We start from the raw sequence: 27315 nt of genomic DNA, 5'->3' as shown, positions 1-27315 counted from the left end.
CTCATTGTTTTCCGTTACACCATCGTTTGCTCACTGTATTTTGTGTATATTCTTCGATATAGGGGTCGCCCATGTATGACGTCATATCCTAAGAGAGGACGAGTCTGATATAATGTGATGATATTGTAGAAAACTCATTTTACTACGAATAACATATTGTTCTTTTTGTTAACAAATTTGGGGAGTGTTCGCGACATATGTGACATATTTTAGAGAAGGGGGTAAAGGATTTTGGGACGAAGTATGACGATGGGAGCGGGGGGAGAAAGGAAAAACTACGGAAAATCGTTTGACGTCATTTATGTATAATTATGTATGACCCCTTACATATAACACATTGAAATTGAACATACCTACTGATTATTCTGATAGATACAGGGTTTAGTCAATGATATTCCATGAAGTCTCAAGAAATTACGATTTTCGGGACGTTTTTACTAACTAAAATCGTCTCTTCACAATATTCACAATATTCGCAATACAAGCAACTTTATTAAATAAATACGAGGGTGGGTCAATAAGTCCTTAGAAAAGCCGACAGGTGGCGCGACTAGTACTGTAAGCGGTTTGTTTTCATGCAGCGGCACTACCGATTCAGTATGCTGCGAAGTTTCAATCAGATTGGTCGGGTTGTTGTTTTTTATTTTCGTACATTTAAAAAAAAATTTGCTTGTTTACAAAAATGGAGAAAATTGAGTTTAGAGCTGTTATTAAACATTTTAATATAAAAGGGTTAACAGCAAAGGAAATAAAAAATGAGTTGGATTTAGTTCACGGCATATCTGCTCCTTCATTTGCAACTATTTATAACTGGTTAAATGAATTTAAACGTGGTCGTACATCAACAAAGGATGAACCACGCTCAGGACGTCCTGTAGAGGTGACTACACCAGAAATGATCAATAAAATCCACGATATGGTGTTAAGTGACCGAAGATTAAAGTTGAGTGAGATAATTGAGGTTACAGGGATCTCAAAAGGTAGCGTCATTTCTATTTTACATGACAAATTGGGCATGAAAAAAGTTTCTGCAAGATGGGTGCCGCGTTTGCTCACAGTCGACAATAAACGCAGTAGGGTGGTGGCCTCTAAAGCCCTGTTGTCGCTCATGCAACGCAATCCGGATGAATTTTTTCGTCGCTTTGTGACTGTAGATGAAACATGGATACACCACTATACTCCCGAGACGAAAGAACAGTCAAAGCAGTGGATTGCGAAAGGCGAACCATGTCCAAAGAAGGCGAAACCCGTAAAATCAGCTGGTAAGGTTATGGCTACTGTATTTTGGGATGCACGTGGAATTATTTTCGTTGACTATTTGGAAAAAGGAAAAACAATAACAGGGGATTATTATGCATTTTTATTGGACCAGCTAAGAAACGAAATTGAAGAAAAACGGCCTCATTTAAACAGGAAAAAAATCCTCTTTCATCAGGACAATGCCCGTGTTCACACATGTTTACGATCAATGGCTAAAATTGAAGAATTGAAGTTCGAATTGGTCGACCACCCACCGTATTCGCCAGATTTAACCCCCAGTGACTTTTTCCTTTTCCCAAACTTAAAAAAATGGCTAAGTGGACAACGTTTTTTTTCAAATGAAGAAGTCATCGATCGGACAAATGCTTATTTTGAGGACCTTCCGAAAACTTATTTTTCTGACGGTTTAAAAAAAATTGAGAAACGTCTAACCAAGTGTATTGAGCTCCAAGGAGATTATGTTGAGAAATAAAAAAAAAATACAAAAAAAAAAACTGTTTTAATGCTTTTTTCTAAGGAATTATTGACCCACCCTCGTACATAGGTACTACAATACTACATTATAGTGTGACCACACGATTATAAGTAGAAAGTACCTAAAATTAAAACTATAGTGTTCGAAAATATAATTAACGTGATGGAGAGATTTTAATCGAACATTATAAAATGCAACAAAAGAACTCATTCCATTGAAAACAGCGCTATTATTTTATTAAGTTTTAAACCGTGAAAATAGTGAATTAGTAATGCCGGCCGTGCTCGCAAATGCACATTTTTATTGCCATAGAAACAGGGGTGCGAATTTTCGATTTTACGAGCATCAATCTTCACGCGTTGATTCGATGAGTTCAGATGAATTTTGAAAATAACCAAAAACAAAAATTATTTATTTAAAAAAAGATTTTACACCATCAAATAATATTAAGTCTGTCAAAACAGAAAACTCGTACACCCATGAAAACGCTTGAGAAGATTTTTTTTAGGACAGAAATACACCCTCGTGACATTTGTCATTCAACCCTTCTGTAGAAAGTTTCGTATAAGATTAGACTACTTTCTTACACTGGACTAAAAAAAACACTAGATATAAATAAATGTAAGACAGTAGATATACGGTTCCATGACCAAACAGAACTAAACAGAACATGACAAAACAGAACAGAGACAAAACAGAACAGCCAGGAGAAAAATAAAATATTCATTTTTGTGGAAACTATTTATTAATTTTATTAAATATTTATAAACTTAAGTTTATAAACGAAATACTATATATATAAATATTTAATATTTTAATATTTTTCAATTTTTAAATCATCAACTGTTTATTAGGTATATGTTACTTCTACATTTTTTTACAAAACCGTTATTTTGAAAATAATGCATTTTTTTATATAAGTAGACACTTATTGAAAATCTATAAATGTCTTAAAAATTTATATATATTTCGTTTATAAACTTAAGTTTTAAAAGTATTTAATTCATAAATAGATTCCACAATAATGAATGTTTTATTTTTCCCCTGGCTGTTCTGTTTTGTCCAGTTACAGAAGTTACCAGTTACCAGATATACATATTACGAGAGACCTGGGAATACACAATAAGAGAGACGAGCGACAAGGATTCTTTTGACGTACAGCGCGGTGTCCATATGCTTCATCAAGGAGCCGTCATGGACTAATATGATATACTTACATTATTTGGGCCATTGCGATCACGGCTAATCATTTCATTAAATGACATGGTGATTTTGCCTCCAAGCTCATTCACCATCTGTAGTATCTTATATTTGCATAAGTACTTGTTTGTATGGCGAAGTGCAGAGTAGGTACTGATTAAATTAACTGAGATTGCCCCTATATTTCGGTAAGAATTTCTTAAGTCACAATGAAGTTCAGTTGGACCGGCCGACTGTTTCAATTTGATTTCTAAGAGGAACAAATAATATATTGAATTAAAATAAGAGTCACGTAGTCTAGTGCTGATAAATGAAGGTATTGAGAGGTTGTATACTGGGAAACTTCTAACACTGGCATAGAGAAGGAGGTGGCGGATGGTTGATATAAAGACAAGTACCTACCTACACATCATTACGTACAACTTTTTCATGGCTGATCATGAGTAGGTACAATTATTTATGAATACCTGTATGACATAGACGCAAAAATGAATATATTTTTAATTAATTACTTTTTTTATTCAACGAATAATTCACAAGATTTAAGAATGTAACATTCTAATTATTGAATACAAATAATTTTTGAAAGTTAAAATTTGTTGTAATTAAGTATGGTACCTTTAGCATAGTGGTATAAGTATGTGCGTGGGCGCGAAACCCGAGAGATGCAGGTTCGATTACTACGATCTTACTTTTTTCAAAAAGATTTTTTCTATTCGTTTATAATATATTTTCTCAGAAGTGTTTTCAAAAATTATGTATGTTCAATGATTAGAATGTTAAATTATAAAATCTTGTGCATTACTCGTTGAATAAAAAAGTAGTTAATTAAAAATTATTAGCAAGTTCACTAAGCTACAACACTAAAATATATTGGAGTAATCCGTGACGTCGGTTAGTAATTAAAGTAATACCTACTTTGATTTAAAATACATAAGCCGATAGCCAATATTACCTCAATTTAGAAATAGCTTCAGAGTATTACAAGAGCCATTAGTTAAAATTTTCGCAATTAAGTATGATTCCTTTAGCATAGTGGTCTATGTGCGTGGGCGCGATACCTGAGAGATCCAAGTTCGATTCCTGCGGGGTGGGGTGTCTTACTTTTTTCAAAAAGATTTTTTCTATTGGTTATAATATCAGAAGTGTGAAAAATTATGTATATTGAATATATTGTTTTCAACCGCTACCAATTAACTAATATAATAATACATAACAAATAAATAAAAAAAAAATAAGTAATATACGATACTATTATAATATGTGTAAGTAACATCTACATTCTACAAGCAGCGCAGAATTTTCGACCTCTGCTCGTTTTAAGTAATACAGTAAAATAGGTTTAATTAAAACTATATTACGTATTTTTAATTAAACCTAATTTCTGTAAATAAAATACACATTATAGCGATTAGCTACGCCATGAGTCGAATATTAAAAGCCAGGAAATACACGTGTAAATTATTTAAAATCGATTAAAAACCGAAGACTATTATTTCTTTCGTTTGCAGCTTTCTCGGGAGCAACTTGGTAAAAAGCGAACTTTTCCCCCTCCGTCGAACGTTTTTCGCATCAAAGTATAACGAAAACCATTAAGCTAAAACGAAAATAATTAGATGTCAGCGAGTCTTTCGAAATTAAAAAAAACAACAACAAAAACTCCAAGATAGGGGGTGGATTTTCATTTATCTTACAAATTCAATTATGAAAATAATTAAAAAAGTTAAGTGTTCCACGGGCGTGTAAGAATTTGTATAAATACCGAATATACAGTTACTAGTTTGAAAAAGGTATATCTATTCGTACTACCTACACCGCGATTTCGTTTGTGATGATTTCACCATCATCAGTAGTTGTTGTATTCGATCAAAAACTTGGGTAAAAATGTGAATTCTACCAATAACCGATTCACCGTTATTTTATTTTGCATTGAACAATTGTATTAGCAGTAGAGTCTATAATCAATCACAACAAGAATTCTATACAAAATAGTTTTAGCTGAAAATGCCAGAATGATGGTAAACCAGATTATTAGTGCACCAAAGATACAGAGCAATAGAACTGCACTTGTCAGCGAGGGCAGTTCTGAATGAATTTCTTCTATATTTTCTCCAACCCTCGCCAACCTCGAAGTTATAACCAGTTTAATTAAACCGTCTGAGGACTACTCTACCTACACAGTGGTATACTTTTTGTTTCGCTATGTCCATTTCTTCAAAATTTCGGACATCATTACAGAGTGGTTGGCGATCTACGTTGCCGCATACGCCTACAGAAAAAAAATGTATGGGGGGGTCCATTTCAAAAAAAATATCCACAATAATTTAATATACTAGTGACTCACCTGTTCAACAGCGGAGCCTCATACTTTTATGGGTGCATTCCTATACCCAAACGCTCCGAACTTTGAGTTGATTGATAAACACCGGCCTGCAGCTATAACTATAGTTGCTCACCTACGAGTTATTGCGACCTATCGCATCAACAAGTGGTTATCAAATGCTAATGGCCTAACGATCATAATTATTATTAGGACATTAGTGTATGTTTGTGTCGTCCGGGCTTTTAGATATGCCGCGTCAGAATATTAAAGCAAACATCGGATCCCTCAGACGGTTGCCGCAATACATGAGTGCCATGGGTGTTTAATTTTCCTGACGAAGAAGATGAAATTAAAAAAATGCCATAATTTTTTTTCGTTTCTGAAGGGGGGGGGTCCGAAGTCAAAACACCCTCAACCCAAACCCCCCCCCCACCCGCCTCTTGTGTGCACGCATGAACATATGAAAATGTTGTTGGGTATCAACTACTAGAATAATATACTTCCCCAGATATATTTTATTGGTCTTGAATCTTGATAAGTGCGTAAAAGCCTAAACAACTGTCGTCGGTAGTAGCTGTATATTGTCAATTATTCAATGAACCTTTTGAGTTTATTTCACTATCTTCATACTTTACGCACATGTTACAATAATTGGTGGAAAAAATGTATACCTATACAAATTGTTGGTTAGCAAAATTAGTTTCGCGAACATCATCTTTGGATACGCGTTAAAAATGTGTAGGTATAAAAAAATCTCAACGTAGAAATAATTCAGTTCGTCAGGGATTAGGGAATGACTCGTTTTAATGTGAGACGAAGAATGCGATTTAGTATTCCTCATATCACTTACATTAATTTAAGTTTAAATCACTAAAAAAAACATAGCTATGGTTTGATTTTATGTGAAATTGTGTCAAAGCGCAATATGTGTATATTTGTAATATTACGTATTGACAGTCACACTCAAATCAAACACGTTTGTTGGTAAGAATTGAAAGAATTAAGTTAACGAAAATTGAAACGATAATCCGTTTGAATTATCGAATAAAAAACGGCCGAACCAAAAGTAAAATAGGACACGATTCAAAGATGATTTTTCGATTCTAAATCCATACACATGGCGACAGTTTGTGATACATAGGACAGAAAGACTGGTTGAAGTCAAAGCCCACTATGTACCTAATACAGGTCGCCACACTAATGTGGCATGTTCCCTTGGTAGTGCTAGTAATAAGCAATAACAAACCACAAAATTCACTGACTATAGACAGCCATGGGTTGAAATATACAAAATCACACCAGCCTATTATACTGTATGTTAGTGTCGGATGTCCAATTATTGTTCCCATGGTTATATAATATTATTAACATAAGGCGTGTGTATGTATAAAAGTATGTAGGTAATATAAAGCTATTTACGGTTTACGTAATATTAAAAAAATCCTATCAGTAATGCAGAATGAATATAATCCTTGTTAGGATGGTTCATAACCTCGTGTGTACAACACAACGACGAAGTAAAGACGCCGTGAAAAGACAGCGTGAAAAGACGCCTTCACTCGAACATGCCCACGTCTACATGGAGAAATACTCATGTCACCTCGTCAACGTAGATGCCCGGTTGTGTTGCGCGTGACATCTTTCCGTCATATATGTTTCTGTACGAATAAAATATTATTTGGGGTCAGAAGGGGTGGCGAGCTAAGATTTCTACACATCAAACAGATCTTGCGGACAACCAATACATTCGTTGTCTTTCAATATATCCCTAAATACAAGCGTTTGGCATACATTCAGGTGGATGGACAACGCCTGATACGAATGATGATAGACAAGAGGATAATTAATTATTGTGCATCTAAGAATCCATTAAGAATACAGTCGTGACTGCACGGCAGCAGATTGATACATCACACAGAGAAACGACAACGCTAGTGGATACTGAATAGCACCCACGCGTATCACGAGACGCGCAAGTAGCCGCCGTATCTCAGTAGATGCGACAATACGGAACTCTGGGTCGGAAACCCAATCGACCCGACAATGGGAGTCCCGCGACCCGCTAATTCGCCCACGTGTCACCCGTACGACATGATGTCTCATTTGGCGTAACGGACTCGCAAGGGACGGCAGTTAATACTGAAGTGACAGAGGCTGCAAACGTTAAAGGTAAATAATCAAAAAGATATTATGAGAAACGTAGCTATATACTTGAAAATTTGGCATACTGAAAGCTTGACGAAAGTACAAAATATATTGTCTCGACGTTATATTTTGAAACAACACTACCAATGCTACGACAAGCTAGATGTGCTTGGTAATGATAAAATACAGTATTAGCATACTAAATTCAAACTGAGGGTAGGTACTACACAAGTACTTATATCTTACTTTATGGTGAACCGCAGAAAACATGTCATGATATCGTTTCGAGGACGTGGGGACGTGGAGTGGTAGAAAATTAATAATATGTAAGTACTTCATTTTCGGTCGGATCCAACCAACCACACTTATTTAGACCAAATTCGAGAAAGAACATTTCTATGATAGTTATACACGATTGTGGAATTGATTTAAACTAATTAAAAGGAACTCGAGATTACAACACGCTCCTTTGCTCAAACACAAGCCTAGAGAAATTACATTTTGAATCGGATGTTTACAACTGATCAGTCATCATGTAGAAAAGTGGCTAAAAGCGGTTATATTGGCGGTTGCCTGACCGCTTTCGTCTCATCCTTTTCACTAAAGCGCGAATTTTAAACAAAAATCAAACTGGCTCTGCTTTGGTTCATGGCATAGTTTAGTATGAATGGCAACGTTTAAAAAAAATCAGATGAAGAGCTTTAGTTTGTTTGTAGACAAAACTTCGTTAACTTTAAGAATCGTCAATTATTATAATTACCTCAATCGAATGTTAGAGTACCAAAATTCTGAGAAGGTTACATGACACCCCAGTCAACGAGAGTTTCGGGTAAAAGAGATAAGCCTGATAAGATAGTCTGATGTTATCGTTATTCGACTCCTGTCCTTTTAGCAGGCTGGCATGACTGCATTTATAAATATACATTCCTAATCAATGGATTACACTGTAATCGTCATTGCTCATATTCTTGATTATTGGATTCGCCGTCTTTGCCAGCCCTAAGGCATAAAGCCCACCAAGAAAGCGCTCGACGCGCTCACTACTGAGTTGGCCCCCTCCCACCCGCGCATTACCCTTCACCTATGTAATAAGCGGCTCAAGCAGCACAAAATAATTATTATTACAGCGCCTCTCATAACAAAGCAATAAAAATATTATATTATTTCGGGGCTTGTAATTAATATTTACGACGACATTATTCAACCAGCGAAATATAGGACAAGCAATAAAATTAAACAATGCGATCTCTGTTATTAAATAATTGCTTCTCGCCTGTCGATCGACGACGCCGTCCAGAGCGTGATTTTGCTCGCTGTGTTCAATGAATGGACTCCATTGTATTTTCTTTCATTCGTATCGCCGAGAAGCGGTGATTCGCGAAAAAACGATGATTCATGCGGCGGGCGCGTATAATGCGTCGTCAAATCCAGTGGGCGCTGGCGTATTTGATTACGTTGTATTTTCGTTGATTTACGCGCCACTTGTGAAATTTTGCGCGAGAGCCACACTTGCTGCGTTAAGTGGGTTTTACGCCTAACACTACATAATAGTTTGGAATTTACAATTTGGAAAGCGCTTCAGCGAATATTAAAAGCCATTTATTAGTTAAAATTTGTCGCAATTAAGTATGACTTCTTTAGCATTGTGGTATATGTGCGTGGGCGCGATACCCGAGAGATGCAGGTTCGATTCCTGCGGGGTGTCTTACTTTTTTCAAAAAGATTTTTTCTATTGGTAAAATATATTTTATTATATTATATATGTAATATATATTTTCTCAAAAGTGTTTTCAAATTTATGTATGTTCACTACATAGTATGTACCTAATAACACGTAAAAATAGACCTAGGTACTAGGTAGACAGCTGATTGAAAAATATTGCCATTAAGATGTATTCCCACGCAAAAAGCACGAAAGCATATTTTTAATAGAGTTATTCATCTCAACAATAGTATTCATAATATAATTTTACGATTCCAAATCCATCTGTACCTAAGCATTATCAACGATGATTTGACATATTTCATTTAATGCATGACTATTTATTATAAATAACATTAAAAGATAAACGGAGACCGGAACAACTAAATCGAAATTTTACGTGCAATTTTAGTATGCCATTACGAAAATGTGCAATATCAAAAATTGTACTGTTAACACCAGTAATTCCAACAGACTATTGAGACGTCACGATCTAGATAGTATTAACACAGCAATAAAAACTCCCATACAATACTAACTATTAAGTATAATAACTCAAAGCTGTTTGCAAAAAAAAAAATCGGCGTAATTTGCAGCTTTCACACGGCGAGTTTTCAAAATAAAATTGAAAAAAAGGTTCCCTTACATATTTTATTTTACGAGACCAATCGATCACTTACTTTATCGGAATTTTGTTGATTACAAAAGCGATAATAAATATAACTATAATAATGCTAGAATATATAAATATTTGGCCACGTATTTTTACGACTTATACGTGGTGTAAATGAGAACTCTGCCATTCTTAGTGGTATTGACTTGTGTGTCCCAGATAACTATCTTAAAAATCGAGAGCATCAGTCGTTTGTTCTCCCAAAATTGTTGTGTCCCATTTGTACACCACCTTATCTGGCTGTACCACATTGAAAATAAACTTTGATAGTTCGGGCGGGTAACAAAAGAGCTGTAGAGGGACGAATAGCGACCATAGACAATATAAATACAAATTAGGCAGTAATGGCAAATTCTTCTGTATTGGAAGAAATTGTATTTCGTGCTTTCACTGCACTGCCATAGTAGTTAATGAGGAGATGTTAGGCACGCACATGCACCTAAAGTTTCCGTTTTAAATCATTAGGATGTGATGCTGCATGGTTTCTGGAGTGGTCCGATTACGCAAGAGCCATATCAAACAGCTATAATATTGACGCGATGGTTCTTTGATAACAAAAAAATATATATTATGTAACTTAGTGGTAATAAAAATAATTGACTTAGAATTTACTTAATACAATTCCATTTTATAAACTGATTATATAAAATTTTATAGATTGGCTTACTAGTTGATAGCTATTTCGGTTGTCACAACAACCCCGACAAGATTACTCTTACCTACTATCGACTATAATAATACAGCAATCTGTTGAATTTAATAATTATTATTATAGGTTTAATTTTTATTTTTGTAAAAAAAACTACTTTATTATAAAAGGTTTGAAAAAGAGAAAAATCTTAAAATCTTGATGTACCTGTACGAAATTTTATATTTATAGGATTTTGATCCATCGCAAAACAAGTATTATATTTTTTCTCACGCATATAGCTGAGATCAATATTAGATAAAGCTTTAAAAATTGTTTAATCAAGAATTCATAAGAAAGAAAAATGTCACCTATCCCATATGCTGTACGTCTCTCATGAATACCGTTTCGATATTCACACACCGCACAGTGTGCATTGTTTCAAACGTTTTGTGAGGACAGACGGAGAGACAAAGTCGGAATGTGTGCGGCGGCGATCGCATCGGCCAAAGAGCTTCCGCTACAACCCATTCAAAAGCTCCGCGCGTTCAATTCGCTATAGTCGTGCCGCGCTGAGAACATCGCGATGAATTGAACTATACAACCTGATATCAATATCTTATGATGATGTCTTTGGCGAACGTAATATAATTACTTTCAAAATTACAAGTACAAACAGGTATTCACGTTATTGAATATTGCATAATTTTATATCGACAAAGGTTTCAAAGATTCAATTCGGTATAATATAAACACAACTACAGTTAAGTACCTAGTACAGCATCAATTATTCGAAAATTAATAAAAGCGAAGGAAGAGTAGGTATGTAAAGACACTGAATACTATGTATTTAAATAATAGTAGCTACTCGGTACAGCTCCCTAAATGAGAAAATGCGCTATGGTTTGGTACTATTTGGTAGTGAAAAATATAATTAATATAGAAATTAAAAAATATGGTTTTAATGAACATACAATTGGAATATTATTAGTATATACCTACTACCATTAGTAACTAGTAATAATCAAAATTGATCATAAATCGACACAGAAAATACATTTAAAAATCTGTCATCGCGAGTATTCAGTAAAAATAACGTATTTCAAAGATAGAATATTATGCGTACCAAAAAAATGTTACATATAACAATATATACTTAAACATATGTCGGAAAATAACCCTAATGATGATTAAATGTACAACTATGGATAAATGTAATTTTTATCATTTATAGTATATACCTACCGTATTTTATTGTTCTGAAGCGACTGATATGTCTCTTGACTTATAACTGAGTGATCATTGTATTACAAATACAAATTAAAAATACTGTAAACAACGAAAAATGTACATATAGAATGAAGCGATATATCTGCGAAACATACGAATTTTCAGGATGTGAATACAATAACTAAACAGATACGAGGATTCGTCACCACTCAGCCATGATATAATGCCCCAGCATCCTTGCTACGATAAACAAGGATCAAATAGTACGAGTATATTAAGTTAAATAAATTGTGTGTGGCTTTATAATGCTATCTTATAAATAAAGATTATCTAAATTTGAAAACATTAGTTAGCCCTGAATGGTACCTCCTCGCCTATCGGAAACAAACTACATAATTCGATATATATTTTGTGTGAATGAAATTTTATTTAAAAATTTGCAGTTTTCTGCAGTGGGCAAAGTGTGGTTACAAAACAGTTTTAGTTTTTATTCACATATTATTATCCCACTGTTATTGTTAGTTTTAATGCGTAACGACAATATTGCAGTTAGCAACACAATCTTGCATCTGTCAATGAACCGACTATAGTCTCCAACAGGTAAATACCCGTCGGTTTAAGGAGGATGGCGAACCAAAGTCTACAGTGAGATAATAAAGCAAAGCTTGCTCGAAAAGCACGTGAATAAAACACCAAATTGACGCTAATAGACTGTGAACAATGGGCGAGGCAAGACGACAGACGAGGGGGGCTCGGACTCCAGGAGACGGGAGGATGTATAAATTAATTAACCATTGAATAAAGACGGAGAATACTCTTTGAAAGTTATCACATTTTGGTAGATTTTGCTATACAACTATCAGATTAAAAAAGTCTTTAAGTCTTAAGTCTATCAAATGGAAACATACGTGCATTATCAACACACCAATAAAACCAATAAGCAATCGTAAGCCTATACCTACTCACTGCTATATCGAAGACAAAAAATGGTTACTATGGCATTACAAAACAGTAATTGCATATTGAATACTTTGTTTCATCACAAATATCGTTTGTTTAAATAAAAGCTATTGATAACTAGTGTCATTAGTGTTTAATATAGAGTAGATACATACCAATGGCGAAGGGTGAAAGTAGGCTGTTAAGATCCGACATAAATAGTCCACAATAAACTTTGTCAGTCATATGTATTTGTTTTCATTGAACTAGTAATTCAATTTGCAGATGATGCTGGTTATTTTTTTAAATTCAATTAAACCCTGCCTAACCAAACCATAATAGTCAAGAAATAATCGTCCATGCATAAAATATCAACAATTATGTCATTAAAACATATATAATTTTGGATATTGTATAGATAGAATAATATTTTTTATCTATTATGATTTGGGTAAGCAGGGTGGCTTTCTTTTTATTACAACGTTTTTTTTAGCTCGTATTCTTATTTGTCCGGTGGTTCTTTGTCCGGTACAAATCTTGCAATCGATTTTTAACTAACTTTCCGACTAGCTAGACATTTGAAACTTTTAGAATATATCAATCAGAACACGATGCCAGTGCATTTTTAATACTTTTAGCCATCTTTAAGTAGAATTGAATTAATTTTCAGTTAATTCTGTTTTGTATGAAAAGTTATTTCGACACCATTATAGGTTGCTAGAAAGGTCTGGGGTCCTAGCAACTAACTAGGAAAAAGTGTGTACTATTTTGTCAAATCGCCTATAACATACCAAAACTATTATGGTTTGGTTTAAGCAAGGTTTAATTATTTTTTTTTAAAACTTACCAACACCATCTGTAAATTGTAGTCTTAGTTCAATAAAAACAAATATGAATGACTGACAAAGTTTAATGTGCACTATTTATGTCGGATTTTAACAGCCTACCTCCACCCTTCGCCACTGGTACATACCATATAAAATTATTAAATTACCACCAAGAGACGGCATAATTATTGATTTGTCCACCTCGCTAGGCGAAATTTTTAATTATACACCAGTAGGTATATTTGGCATAAAATAATGTATGTAGGGCAGTCTAAATTTGATATCTAAAATTACCCCAAGGCACTTTAGAAAAAACTTTAAATATTTAGAACAACAGAATGCCTCTCACTTGGTCAGCATGTGAGCAAAGGACCCCACTCTATTTCCATCCGAAAACACGTTCAAATAACCTCTGCAAAAAATTTGATCTTGAAAATCTATGCGGAGGTAATTTGAATTTAAAAATAATCGCATGTTGTTGTCGAAAAACGCGGGAGATTCAACCGAAGTGTCATTTTTAGAGATATCTCGTGTAATTATTATATTATGGTCTAAATTAATTCGATTTTGACTGACGTAGGTATTCGGTTTGAAAGCCAAAAGTTGGCACTAGAGCCTGATAAGACTCACGAAATAATTGGGTTATTTAGATATTCGTAGCAATATGACTATATTCTAAAACATTAGAGCGAGAGGTTTAAAAGAATACTATTTTATGTAATAAAAATACTTTATGCAGTCATCAAATGTTTAAAATAAATATAAAGGATAATAAGGCTTCAAAATTATATAAATAGATTATCTAAAGCGTTTAAGGTATGTCCAGGATCATGCTTTGAAAATAGAACAAAAGCTGCATTTTGACCTACGCTGAGCATGCCCCCCCCTTAACTACTTAAATACGATAAAGGTGATTTTGACAAATTTTCTTCAGATGACTGAACTATTCTGCAAAATATGTAAGTACACGTTTAATATTGAGAGTCTATGTGAGGGTGTGTCGTTTTATGTAAATGTTACAGACACACGAATTACGAAGATTATTGATATTTCCTAATCGCGACATCTCACAAGAAAAATACCATATGGACGATATTATTATAGAAGAAAAAAAACAAATCCGCTTCCTGTATTTATACCTACGCTTTTTCATTAATGACACTATAACAGTACGTACGTACGTATCAAAGACGAAAATTCTTATGGTATTTATGACAGACATGTGAATTAAAAAAGTTGTAAAAATGATGCCCCACACGCGTTCAATAAAGTGCTATAAAGTTCCAACACTTGTTCCGGCGGGCGAGCTTTTGCCCCCCAGCATCGCTTAAACTTAAACGAACTTTAGAACGAAGAGCTTTACACTTAATCGCAATAATATAACTTGAAGGACCAGGGAAAGAAAAGATACACCACAGTGGTGATTTTACTTATGAGATGATCGCATAAGTAAGATCGTAGTGGTGTTTGTTTATGCAGTGATCGCATGCATCATTCTCATAACATTTTTTCAGCAAAGTAAAATGTACAAAATGTAGAATCGAGTGCAATGATCGCATGCACAATTTTATTAAAATCGCTGCGATTTGATAACATTGATTCAATTTTTATAATTGCATTGAAAAATTGAAATTTCCTTCGTTGGCTTCACTTACTGTAATATTTAACCTCCGTGTAAAAAATCTTCACTACTAGAAAAAATGTCAGTAGAGCCAGGGAGAGACAAAATGGTCACGGTGATATTCAACCAGAGTAGACGATTATCGAAGAAAATTGAAGAGACTTCTTCGACGTGAATGCTAGGTCGGTTTGGTTGTGCCATATGTGCATTGCATTATTAATGCAAAAACCTACCTACTATCCGCGTCGTGTGTCGTATCTCTAAGGTTTGGTGCTAATCGGAAACCTAGAAGGCAAACGAAGACCTGGCAGACCTCGTACCAATTTGAGAGATAGAGTCGTGTTGAATTTCAAAAACGTCCAGGTTGGAAGAAAACTGCTTTGGAGGCCAAACCCCATATAAGTTTGCAGTGCCACGAAGAAGGTTTGATTTACATGTCGGTGAGGTCGAGGTTTGAGGTCGGTGGTGGTATTGAAATAAAACAGAAGGGCAATTTATAAGTAAACAGTTTGCCTCCACTGAGCGAGTGCGCACATCAATCTCTCTGCCACGTGTTGATCGTGCCTGGGCGTCTCGCGGCGGGAGTCGAACCCGCGCCAGCACGAAGGAGAAGGCGCGAAATGACAACCGACCCACTGCGCAATCACACAACGGCGCGGCCCAAAAGCGTGGGAACAATGTCGGAACGGACACGAGATCCCCGCCAGGAGAGAAATTGATGGACTCGCGGCGCGGATTCGTGTTGAGATTTTTTTCTATACTCATTCATTGATATCATTGTATGGTGGAACGATTTGATGCCATGATTACCGGTTAAACCGGCATGTAAAAAATTGCAAGAACATGTTTACGCCATCACCAAATAAATTATTATACTCTGCTTGTTGTAGAATGTTGGGTGCATAAATCAGCATTTTCCTCCAATGAGCATTGTTTTAAAAAGATCATGTATTTATTTACAAACGGAACAATATGTAGCTTAGAATAAAATGTACTTTATGTTTTTAATAAGAATGGCATTAACCAGTGGCGAAGGGTGCATTTAGGCTGTTAAGATCCGACATAAATAATGCGTGCTAAACTTTGTCAATCAAATGTATTTGTTTCCATTTAACCAAGACTACAATATGTAGATAAGGTTTGTTATTTATTAAAATTCAATTAAACCCTGCCTAATCCAAGCTATAGTAGATAATAGTAAAAAAAAATATTCATTTATCTATAAAATGTAAATATTCTTCAGTGTAACACGAAAAATGTATACTTTGAGACGTGTACCGTGGATAAACAAAGGAATAAAATAAAATGAGTAATTAAAATAATAATTCGGATAAGATCCACGACACGTTATTATCACGAATTTATAACCAAGTGAATGTTGAATCCATTGAAAATATGATCCCTAGACAAGAAAATACTATGCTAATTTTACTCACACTCACCTGCTGTGACAGATCCAGTGGGACTGTCGATATCAACAACGAGGGCTTCGTTACTCTCGTCATCGTGAAGGTGTGACGGAGTGTGAGGATGGGATCCGAGTGCAAGAGCTGGAGACGCTTCGGCAGGACTAGAAGGTCCGCTTTCGCCACCGCTTCCTCCTCGGTTCCGCTTACCGTCAGGACCCTGGAACAAAGGTATTGATTATACAACAGAAATATTAATTTTATGTCACAAATAATGTTGGCATTATTATTTTTGATAATATCAATCATCCATTTGATGTCAATTGCACGCGTAGTAATAATATTTGTGAAAATACAAAACTCTTCGATAACCAACATTAAATTATTGTCGAATATGTTGCATTAAAATAGGAAATTAATGAGACAAGCTATGAAAAATATATTAATAATCCTTCAGCACGAAATGTGAATTGAGAATTTGAGACACAGCCCATTTTTTTAAAATTCAATATTTTTCGCGGGGTATTTATTGTTGGTAAAAAATATATATAACTTTCATGTGGGCGATAGGCACGTTTTAATTTTAGTACTGCTTATGTTTTGAAAAGGATAAAAAATAGTCGTAGAATCTCGGACATGGTACCCGAGTAACGGGTACTCCTCAGTTTTACCGACTCTCGCCCTAACAAGATCTTTCTTTACCTTGGATAACGTGTTAAAATTAATGTAATGTAGCAGTAAATTGATCCCGTCATTATTTACGGGGCGAACGATATCGATTATTAAATGTGTCTTACCCAGTGTTACCAAGTGTTTTTGTTTTAACATGAAATTTACATAGATTTCAAAATAAATACAAAATTTTGCCGGGCGGGCCTAGAAAACATTTGTTGTTATTGAATTAGCTTAACCTTAAGAAATCTAGCATTAAGATTTGGTACAACAAGAATAAGACAATACGTAGCAAGCAGTCATATTCCCTGATACGTGTGTATTTATATATTTAAAAAATATTGCATTTTATGGATGTTTCTCGATTGCGATCGTCACGGTTTTAGAAAACCCTTCACACTCACAGCTAATCGATTGCCAATCCGATTTTCAATATACAATCAAGATAAAAAAAAAATAATGCAACGGTCACGTCAGGCACTCATTAACACGATGTTAAAGTTAATCAAAACGATATTGGTTTGAACTCTTAGAATATATATTTTTTTCTTAAATTATTAATAATTCTTATTGGTGGTTCGAGGTACAATAGGAATAAGTTATCTTATGTACTGTCACAGCGAAATTAGAATATGTAATACAGGAGTGATTTCCAGATTATAAGGGTTTCTTTCCTCCAAGCATCAAAAACTACCTGCAGGGCTATTCCAACGTATCGCTTAACTCCAAAATCGATAAAAAAAAAGTGAGCATATGATAATATGTCGTATTCAGGCAGTTAATAATTATCCCGGGAAGTTAACTGTCAGGCGTGATATTTTCCAACACGACCGCAAATGACCGCGTTAACCGCGAGCTATCAAATGTAATGAATAAAAAAAATCCAATTGAAGATTCAAATGGGATGCATTTGGAATCAAGAAAGACGTGTGAACTGTGCAAACAATTTTATTATTGTCGATAAAAGCCATGTTTATGGAATTGCCCCTAGTGATATCGGTGTTATTTTGAAGCAATAAATACCGTGTTAACTATTTAGAATAGTCCTGCTGATACTTATCAGTCACTTTATTTCAAATACGAAAAAAGCTGAGACTGTTTGCCGTTTTGGTACGTATTGGGAAAAGATACGTTAAGTTACATTATATATTTGTCTTAATTTATCTATATATCTGTAATACATAAGGTGTTTCTTTCCAACGCACGTAAATTTGCATGCGAAACAGTTTGTGTCTTTGTTGCGCGATCGCATATTCAGAACACATACGTTGCATCCCCCTCACGTGCATTGCACTTAATCGCTTAGTCACGTACCTACATGCATTTCGCTGGCACGTTTACTCACGTAAAATATACCAGCTGTATCGAAATAAATACCTACCAATCTATATTGGTAGTCAAATTGACGCGTTGTTTAGCTATGCATATTGTTACCTTTCATATATTGGTTTGCTTATGATAATATAAAAATAGTATTATTGAGCGCATCGTCGAGAATGTTGACAGGTGTTATTTTCTAGTAGTATAATAGCCATAAATACGAGTCTTTTAAAAGTATCAAGTTCATTTTAATCGTTTGTGGAAGATACCGGTTTTCGCCAAGACAGCGAACAAATCGTGCGAATTGTTTTTATATTAAAAATAAATAAATAAACTTAACGGTATAAACTATAAAGGAACATAAAAAAATCAGGAAATAAGATTCTAAGCATAGTGAAACAATTAAAATATACCAACTCACGTTAACAATAAAATGTAAACCAATTCTTATAACATCGTAAATATACGCCATAGATATACATAGATAAGGGTTGTTTCTCTGCTCGCTGAATAACTGATGAATTATTAATAATAGAGTGAGACTGGTGTTTTTAATAATTTCGAAGTTGGATAAAAATTGTCTAGAATATTTAGATAGATAAAAATTAAAAGTAGATGAAAGATAAATAGGTTTTTTTCAATATTAACACATAGAGCTCGAGTGAAATCAATATAAGGTAAGTTAAAATTTAATTTGTCAAAATTTGAATGCCGTACGGAAATTTATGGAACTTTTCAATCAGTAACCGCTGTGAAAATCAATGATGCATTCCTCTGTGAGGTTTTCGATCAGTCAACTGTTTAATCAATACGTCTAGCTTCCACACAAATATCGTTCGCATTATATAAAAATCATTAAAAAAATAGTGTATTATGAATGGACAATTTGCAAAACACATTTTACAACAAAAAAAAATTCCAGATACTAGAACGCGGCTGTTTGAGATAACATAAACATGTGATAAAGGATATGTTTTTAAACGCACAGTTACTTACGCGTATGGTGAATTGAAACACATAGCGTTATTTTCCATTCATGTTAATACAAGTTAAACACCGAACAGTATGTAGTACGGACTGGATAAAATTTAACTGAACGTGTATAATATTATAATTTAACAGAAAAAATATGAGTGCCAAATATATGTATGATAATAAATTGTCAAAACAAGTGTTTAACATCTGGTCGAGCTGCTTGGTGTTTGATTTAGTGACTGGATGTAACGATAACGTCATTTTGCACATTTTTAAAAAATCATCTGTAACGGTGATTCCAAATATATATCTTAATAATAATTATCAATTTAAAAATAATCCACATAAGTGGAACTTCTTCGCGGATAAACCTTATTTCTTAGTCAGGAAAATATTTGTAAGCGTCGGCAGAAATAGATAAAAATTAACAATAGCTTTCGATTTATAACCTGAAAATATATCATAATGTTCTTAATTATTCTAACTTAATCACATATACGGTATGACAATCATATCAAGGTAGTAATTGTCACTGGGTCCAAAAAATAAAGTGTAGGTAATTAGCACCGAGATTGCATTAAAGTAATTACTAATTGACGTGGATCATGTCCGCTTCTGAAGAGATTTCTAAGCAGTTTTAATTAATGTGAAATGGTTGTTATATATTTGCTCAACTAACTGAGGACTCAAAACAGACATTAAAAAAGAAGACATGAATTTGCCAGCCGCGGAATTAAAACCCGCGACCCCCGCCTTCCTTTGCGAAAAATTTTCCCTCCCTTATGGTGTTTTTGAGTTAGATACCATTACACTTCATAGCGATGCAGTATGGTAGAATTAGTGGTTATTTGTAAATTGTACGTAAAACATTTCACCATAGCAAAGTTCGCCATGAGCTTTCTTATCGAAAAGTATACTAAACGGTCTCCAATTTTATTAGATTCAATATGAACATTAATTCAATTTTCATAGTTGATTTTGGCAAAATTCATGAATTCAAGAATGAAAACCTAACCTAACCTAACAAACAATCCAGTATATCGGCTATTTTCAAAATTTGTTTGCTGCTGGCTTCCTGTAAACCGACAAGAACCGTGTTTTATTTAGACATGAATTTTATGTCAGTACTATACGACCCAAAGAGGTTGGGCGGTCTTTAGTATACGTCCATATATTTCCGATACAACATTTCACGGTGAAGTATGATACGGTGAACTGCATACGTACAAGTTTCAGGACACAAGAATTAGTAACTATGTACAAGTGTATTATATTTATTAAATGATTCAGTTTCCATGGTAGAAATCCATTTTACAAAATGATGATATAAATTCTATTAAACTCTACAGGATATTTTTAATTATGAATACCATTTTGAAGATTACAAAACTAGTTTTGATGATGGCGTTACAACCAAAATAGCTATCGACATAAAAAATATCCTGCAGTGTTTGATATTATTTATATTATCATTGTGTTTATTATATTTGTTAGTAGGTACCTAATTTATTATACATACTCAATTAGTAAAGCGCATTGGTACGAATCCAGTGGATGCGGGTTCGAGTCCCGCTGGGTGTTGTATTTTTTAAAAAGATTTTTTTCTAGGTGGGGGGTTTCTTTATTAAAGTATTGCAAAAGAAAAAAATGCGTACTTACTACTATTTCTGACATATCTATTTTTACGTAATTTTTCATCTAAATAACGACAATTATTGCATTTTATCTCACTGCATGTGCGAAATCGTGAGCAACAGATGAACTGACATGTGAAATAACAGCTTCATAAATATTAGCCTTAGTCACCCATTTTCAGCATTACTTTATAGTTTATACGATGTTATGCACGGAAGAAGGTTTATCTTCAACATCTTTGTTATGTATGACTTTGTGTAAATAGTGAACTTAACAAAGCATACATCGTCACTACAGCTTTAAGGATACCAATTCAGTATCCCCTTGGGCACACGAGGTTTGATAATCGGTGCGATAATATTAATATTATCATCAAGTTGTTTTTGAAAAAAAGTTTGCGGGGGGCACGCGTCATTAAAAAAAAGTTTGACCGGGCAGAGGCGGCTAGACAGACGCCATCTATGTATTTTATTTTTAATAAACAAAATGACAACATTTTCAATATAACGGAGCTTTTGTGAGTGTATACAATGACATTGTTGATATAACATAAAAAGCTTCCTGGAACTGATGCATATTCCGATGGTACCTATTCTGCAGACGTCCACTACTGGACATAGGTTTCTTTCTCCCTTGTCTCTTAATTGCGTCCGATCCTATATATTCCGCATCTAACTCATTCCGACCGCTCTTCTAGCCGTTATCCATTCATTTAGTTTATTTAGTATGTAGTCTTCCAATACTTCGATGCTCCATTCGAGGACATTTCTTACCTACTGGTCATCCATTATGGCAGGTAGGCACACTTGACAAGACTTACAATTCTGTTCGCCTACGAATATCTATACCTATTCCTGACATTATCACTCAGAGTAATTTTCAGCACTAATTATTGTTGTTACATAGCTAGAGATGTGCTACTCTTAATTTGTGTACTGGAGCCTTATCTCCAAGCCATACGTCATAACAGGGAGCGCACATCGATGGCATACCACAATTTGTAGACATTGCGGTTGATGGAAATATTAACATTACAAATATTTTAGTTACGTATTGTTTTCATACTTACATACATACTTGACATAGATCATCGAGCTTTCGATAATTTTTCAAATTATGATACAAATAAATGATCACTTTCAAATGATATGGGGTTGTGCCAGTCGAATCAATTATCTTCATTCTAAATTATAACTAAATGATATCCCCAAGGCTTTATCACCCTGAGTACGAGGCGAAGGGTGTAAAATCTCTAAATGATCATATTATCTCCACTCAGATTTGTGAAGTTATCACAAACAATACAGCATGTCAAAATTGAGAAGATAAGATAACAACGCCTAATCGGTAATCATTTTGAAAGCGTGCTATTTTAAAATAAGTCCAACAGTTAAATCCTTATCATTATTTATTTATGCCTGTGGATATTCTTAAAAGTATACGTACATACATTACAGTGGCGAAGGGTGACTTTTGGAAAGAGGTAAGCTGTGGAGATCAGAGAAAAAGAACACACTTGTCAGGTAACTTACGGGAAATAAGAAGATAATACTTACGATATTACTACTGATGAATAGGTGCACACTAATGACAACGACACACTGGTCATAGGTTTCACCGCTGAATTTGTCAAATTATTTAAATCACTTATGGCAGTAGAATTCCACGCAGACTTTTCTTTAGCAAACAATACGCATCGCCAACAAAAAAAGTTTGTTTAATGTATAACTGCCAGTTAAAAACAAATATTTATCATATAAATTGTTGTGAAAATGTCTAATATAAACCCTTGGAAGGTCAAGCTTTGATAATTTTTAATTTTTGAAGAAACGTCAAACTCGTGAAAGATTTTTTTTAAATGCAATCGTTCGCACATCTTCGATCGGGACACTAGACAATTTAAAAAATACTTATATATTTAAAGCACTGGCGAATGATTTCGGTACAATATGAGATAATTTATCTACATTCAAAACACAGTAATACACTGAATTTTGTATTATAAAATAAAACTTTATCACCGCTTTGAAATGTCAATATGACATGAACTGTGAATAGCATGTTATGTTTGTCTATGACTGAAGTAACCTAAATAATAATCGCGAATTAATACAATATTTATTTTTAATAACAATTTATAAATTATATGTGATCGAACAAAATAGTTTTTTTTTTTAATCATCCTTATTATTTATTATTTGCTTAAAAAGATAATCATCGACAATAAACAAATCAACATAGCGCGTAAGCTTGTCCTGTAACGCTTCCAAGTCTGGAACAAAAACGCAGACATGTATGAAGTTGGCAACTGAATTGCGGTAGAAAATTCGGCTTGGACTATGATTGACATAATTCTAAAAATAGCACTCACGTTGTGACGTTCCGTCATTTATTTTTGATTCGAAACTTGACTAAATTAAACGCTCTACTTCTAAATACCGACGACAGATGACAATCAATATTTTTATTATAACCTAGTCCTAGACAATATAGATATTTATTTATTTAAATGAAATACTTGAAAATAGAAGGTAAGCTTTAAATAATCGCTTAGTATGGAGCCTTCGCCATTGATACATTATAAAGTTAATAATTATTATAATAAGCCTTCAGTAAATTTTTAACTGGGTAATAATTATTCGAATCTAAATCCAGTTCTTCGTCCTCATTCGTTTCGGAAATTGTAGTTGGTTTTACCTATTAAAATTTCCAAAATTAAATATTCGTTTAAAAAACAAATTATTATATTATAGGAAAGAAATCTACTTTATATCTTACTATCACAATGGCTAACAAAACACTCATTCATTATGTAAATATGGTGATAGTTATTTATAAGTTATCAAAAGTTTCTAGGTATACGGGATATATGCAAATGGAGCTGTTTGCAATTTTAAATACATATCCAGGCAAACGGACGTTAATTTAAAGTTAGTAAAAAATGGGTGTAATAATACAACTTCTTAGTAACTTAATTAAACCCATCATCATTATCAATCACAATAGTGAGGTCAAAATATTTATAAAATTAACAACAGTTGCACTCAGTTGAAAATTACAAAGGAGTCACGTTAGAAAATTTCAGGGAGGGTCAAACATACGCCCTACAACCTTCCAAGAACGGACATAATAATGAACGCGTCATCATGATCGCGTCAAACATCACACACTGACCGACATACAAAACCATGTGCTTCTCAAACTCAGTAAAGTTTTACGAAAATGCATGGGCGCTGTGGTTCTCCGAGAAATACGGCGGAAATTTGGCAGGAATGTAGCCCTCAACCTCCTTATTGGTTAAAAAGGACGCGGGAATTTAATGGGGCAGTCCAGTAGCGAGTTGCCAAACCCTACTGAAGGGGAAATTTTCGCGCCTACATCGATGTAGCTTTTGGCGACCGCATTTCAACGTTACCCTACAGAGTACAGACTACACCTCTTTAGCCCAGCCGCATATTGAAAATCGTCTCGACTGGGATAATAGTCATACATCAACACTGAGCGCAACATCCAACTTTCTTATGTACGTATTGCAAGCGAGGACAGTGACGTCTCTTGGCAGGCCAAAATGAATGACGAAGTGCGATATTTCGGGACTATACATGCGCTGCATGTCGGGTGAAAATAGTCGCATGTGCCTCCAAATGTTTTTTTCAAACTAAAATGTTTTATCGTAGTAGATTTTTGGGTTTCCACCGTGTGTCCTTCCTTCTTTCCTCGACTTCCTTTCCCTCCTTTCCTTGAGGAAAAAGGGTCCATAAGGCAACGTGTTTTGTGAATAACGATGACGTCACATCAACATATTGAGAGTAAGAGCCGTCTAATCTTTACTATCGCAATAGCCTTTGGCGCGAACGTTCGAAAGCGCTAGTTATAACAATACGTATATTATTGTTTTACAATGAGATATTAAATTGAAATATTCAATTATTTATAAAAAAAAAAGTACCTACTTAGATATATTAAACAGATATCATCTAATTATTAATCTAATAACGTATTTACAATATCTTATAATATTTATGTTTTTACTTATACGATAAGTCTAGTTACAGTATTATTTTGTAAACATAAAGATAACTACCAATATCCAAGGTTTATTGAATTTTCTGAAGTATTTTTTACCGATATACTGACACTTTTCATTCAATACCGATGCCAGCGCATCTATTATATAGACAAGGCTACTATCGGCGGCTTTCGAGGGTAGTTTATCATATTTATGTATTTAGGCGGTTAATTGTTACAATAAGTTAACCGTCTGAACTGTGAAAAGTGCTACGCTCTTTTAGAGCAAGATAGACAGTTTTGACGGCTAACTTATTGTAACAATCTCTCAATACATATATGATAAACTACACTCGATAGCCGCCGATAGCAACCTTGTGTATAGAATAGATCCGCAGAAACGATATTTTTCATATGATGTACAACGGCCTTTCTCCCTTTTTGACATGACTTGAAAGTTGCAGGCGTTCAGTTTTAGGGTTTGAAAATTAATTAAGTAATTAATAAATTAAATATCGTAGAATTACAAAAACCTTTGTTCCACTATAATGGAGTTCTACCACGTAAACGCCCCATTATGCATTTTATTTAATTACACAGTTTAGGAAGCATTACCGCAGACAGAGTGGAACAACCTTCAGTCGCAAATAAATAATAATTGGTGCACAAAATGTCCATTGTAGGCGGCGCGTTTGGAGGGCGCCTATTAACAAGTCCTAGCTGTCACTTCTTGCTTGATGTGTGATAAATTGATCGAAGATTCGCGTGCAATTATTATTAAATTATAAATAAAAATAAATAATGATGACTTCGCGGCTATTAAAAGGGAGCTTGTATAATTCGACGATATGACAGTTATCTAATGATTGATGCTATGATGGACATTGTGTGCATATAGTACCTTTTTTTTAACGAACCGTTTCTAACGTAAATATTATCCTACATCTCAATATAAGTATAGTTGTCGAAATAATACAAAATATTGAATTCATTCTAAAATAATATAAACATATTTTAATGTTTGTTTACACTAGGTTAGTAATAATCATTAGTACTTAGTCCCTATAAACATGACCATAGGGCATCATTAGAAAAGGGGAAATGGAGTAAGTCTATTCTACCATCACCACGAGAGGTGCCCTGGTTTGTAGAGTCGCCTTTGACGAGGAATGAGCTTAAATTAATACCGAGGCTAAGAACAGGGCACACAATGGGCAAAAGATTTGATGTCCTCGTGGGAAGAAGCGAATCGCAACTCTGCGATTAATGTCATGTTTTAGAGAACATTGTACATATAGCACTACAATGCCCTAAATATGAACTTCACAGAGTACAGCTGCGAATTGCGGATATCTATGAGAATGTCGACGAATTGAAGAGTGTCCTGGCGGTGGGTAAGACGGAAGAGCAAGGCAAAATTGTAAAGTTATTTAACAGAATAGGAGTGAGGACCTGATCGACGGATCCCCTTCTAGAAGAGAAGAGGCGATATGACAGCGAGTCGCAGTCAAAGCCTTGGTAAAATCACAAAAAAATGGTATTCACCACTTAAAAAAAAATATAAGAATTGTTTCGCTCATATCTTCATCAAGTATACGTTCTAAAATTTTATGTTTGAGTATATTATGCAATATAATTATTGTCAATGTGTATACATATAATATGATGGTATGAAGAAAATGAAGTACTTATATAACTGTAAGATAAGAACAGCTGATAAAATGTTCAAATTAAATTAGTTTAGAACAAAAGAATCGTTAAATAATTATTATATAATATATTATTAATATCAATACTATCGACCGAAGGTACTTGAAAGAATTTGAATTTTAATTCTTCCTGAAGATGCCGAAAGGCGAAACCCGGGTCGCAAAAAACGACTTAAATGGAATAGTAGAATTATTATAACTAGGTATTAAAATTATCATTTATCTCAAAGTGAAGGAAATGTCTTTAAAAGATTTGATTTTTGTTTGTTTGGAGTCTTAATTACACTGAATGTTGTACACACTTTTTGGGGCTGAAAAGATCATAAATGAAAATGTAGAAACTGCGTTGGATCGGCCACGTGCATAAAATGCTGGGGGAGTTGTCAGATAGTGCAAACCCCCTGAGGGCAACAGAACACTTCGAAACTGACATGGCTGGTCTGCGCCACAGGGGATTGAACACAACTAGGAAGTATCTAGGACAGAAAAAGGTTTTGGAGGAGGCCAAAATCCGCCAAGAGATGTATTACCAGGAATGATGATGACTTAATTATAAAACAACTCCCA

The 27315-nt window shown here is 34.3% G+C and overlaps 1 protein-coding gene across 1 annotated transcript in view; it reads right to left on the bottom strand.

Annotated features, from left to right (window-relative positions):
• Window positions 1–27315, bottom strand: part of Ino80 (chromatin-remodeling ATPase INO80) — a 175928-nt gene that overhangs the window by 4348 nt on the left and 144265 nt on the right. The window contains exon 24 of the mRNA XM_085956528.1: window positions 16466–16649. Within this exon, the coding sequence (XP_085812654.1) occupies window positions 16466–16649 (184 nt within the window). The remainder of the gene's footprint in view (window positions 1–16465; window positions 16650–27315) is intronic.

Source organism: Rhyacophila brunnea, unplaced genomic scaffold (assembly GCF_057557595.1).
Source record: "Rhyacophila brunnea isolate RB1 unplaced genomic scaffold, BYU_Rbru_1.0 scaffold_6, whole genome shotgun sequence".
Taxonomy (NCBI): domain Eukaryota; kingdom Metazoa; phylum Arthropoda; class Insecta; order Trichoptera; family Rhyacophilidae; genus Rhyacophila; species Rhyacophila brunnea.
The sequence above is the reverse complement of the archived record's forward strand: the minus strand, read 5'-3'. Positions and strand labels throughout refer to the sequence as shown.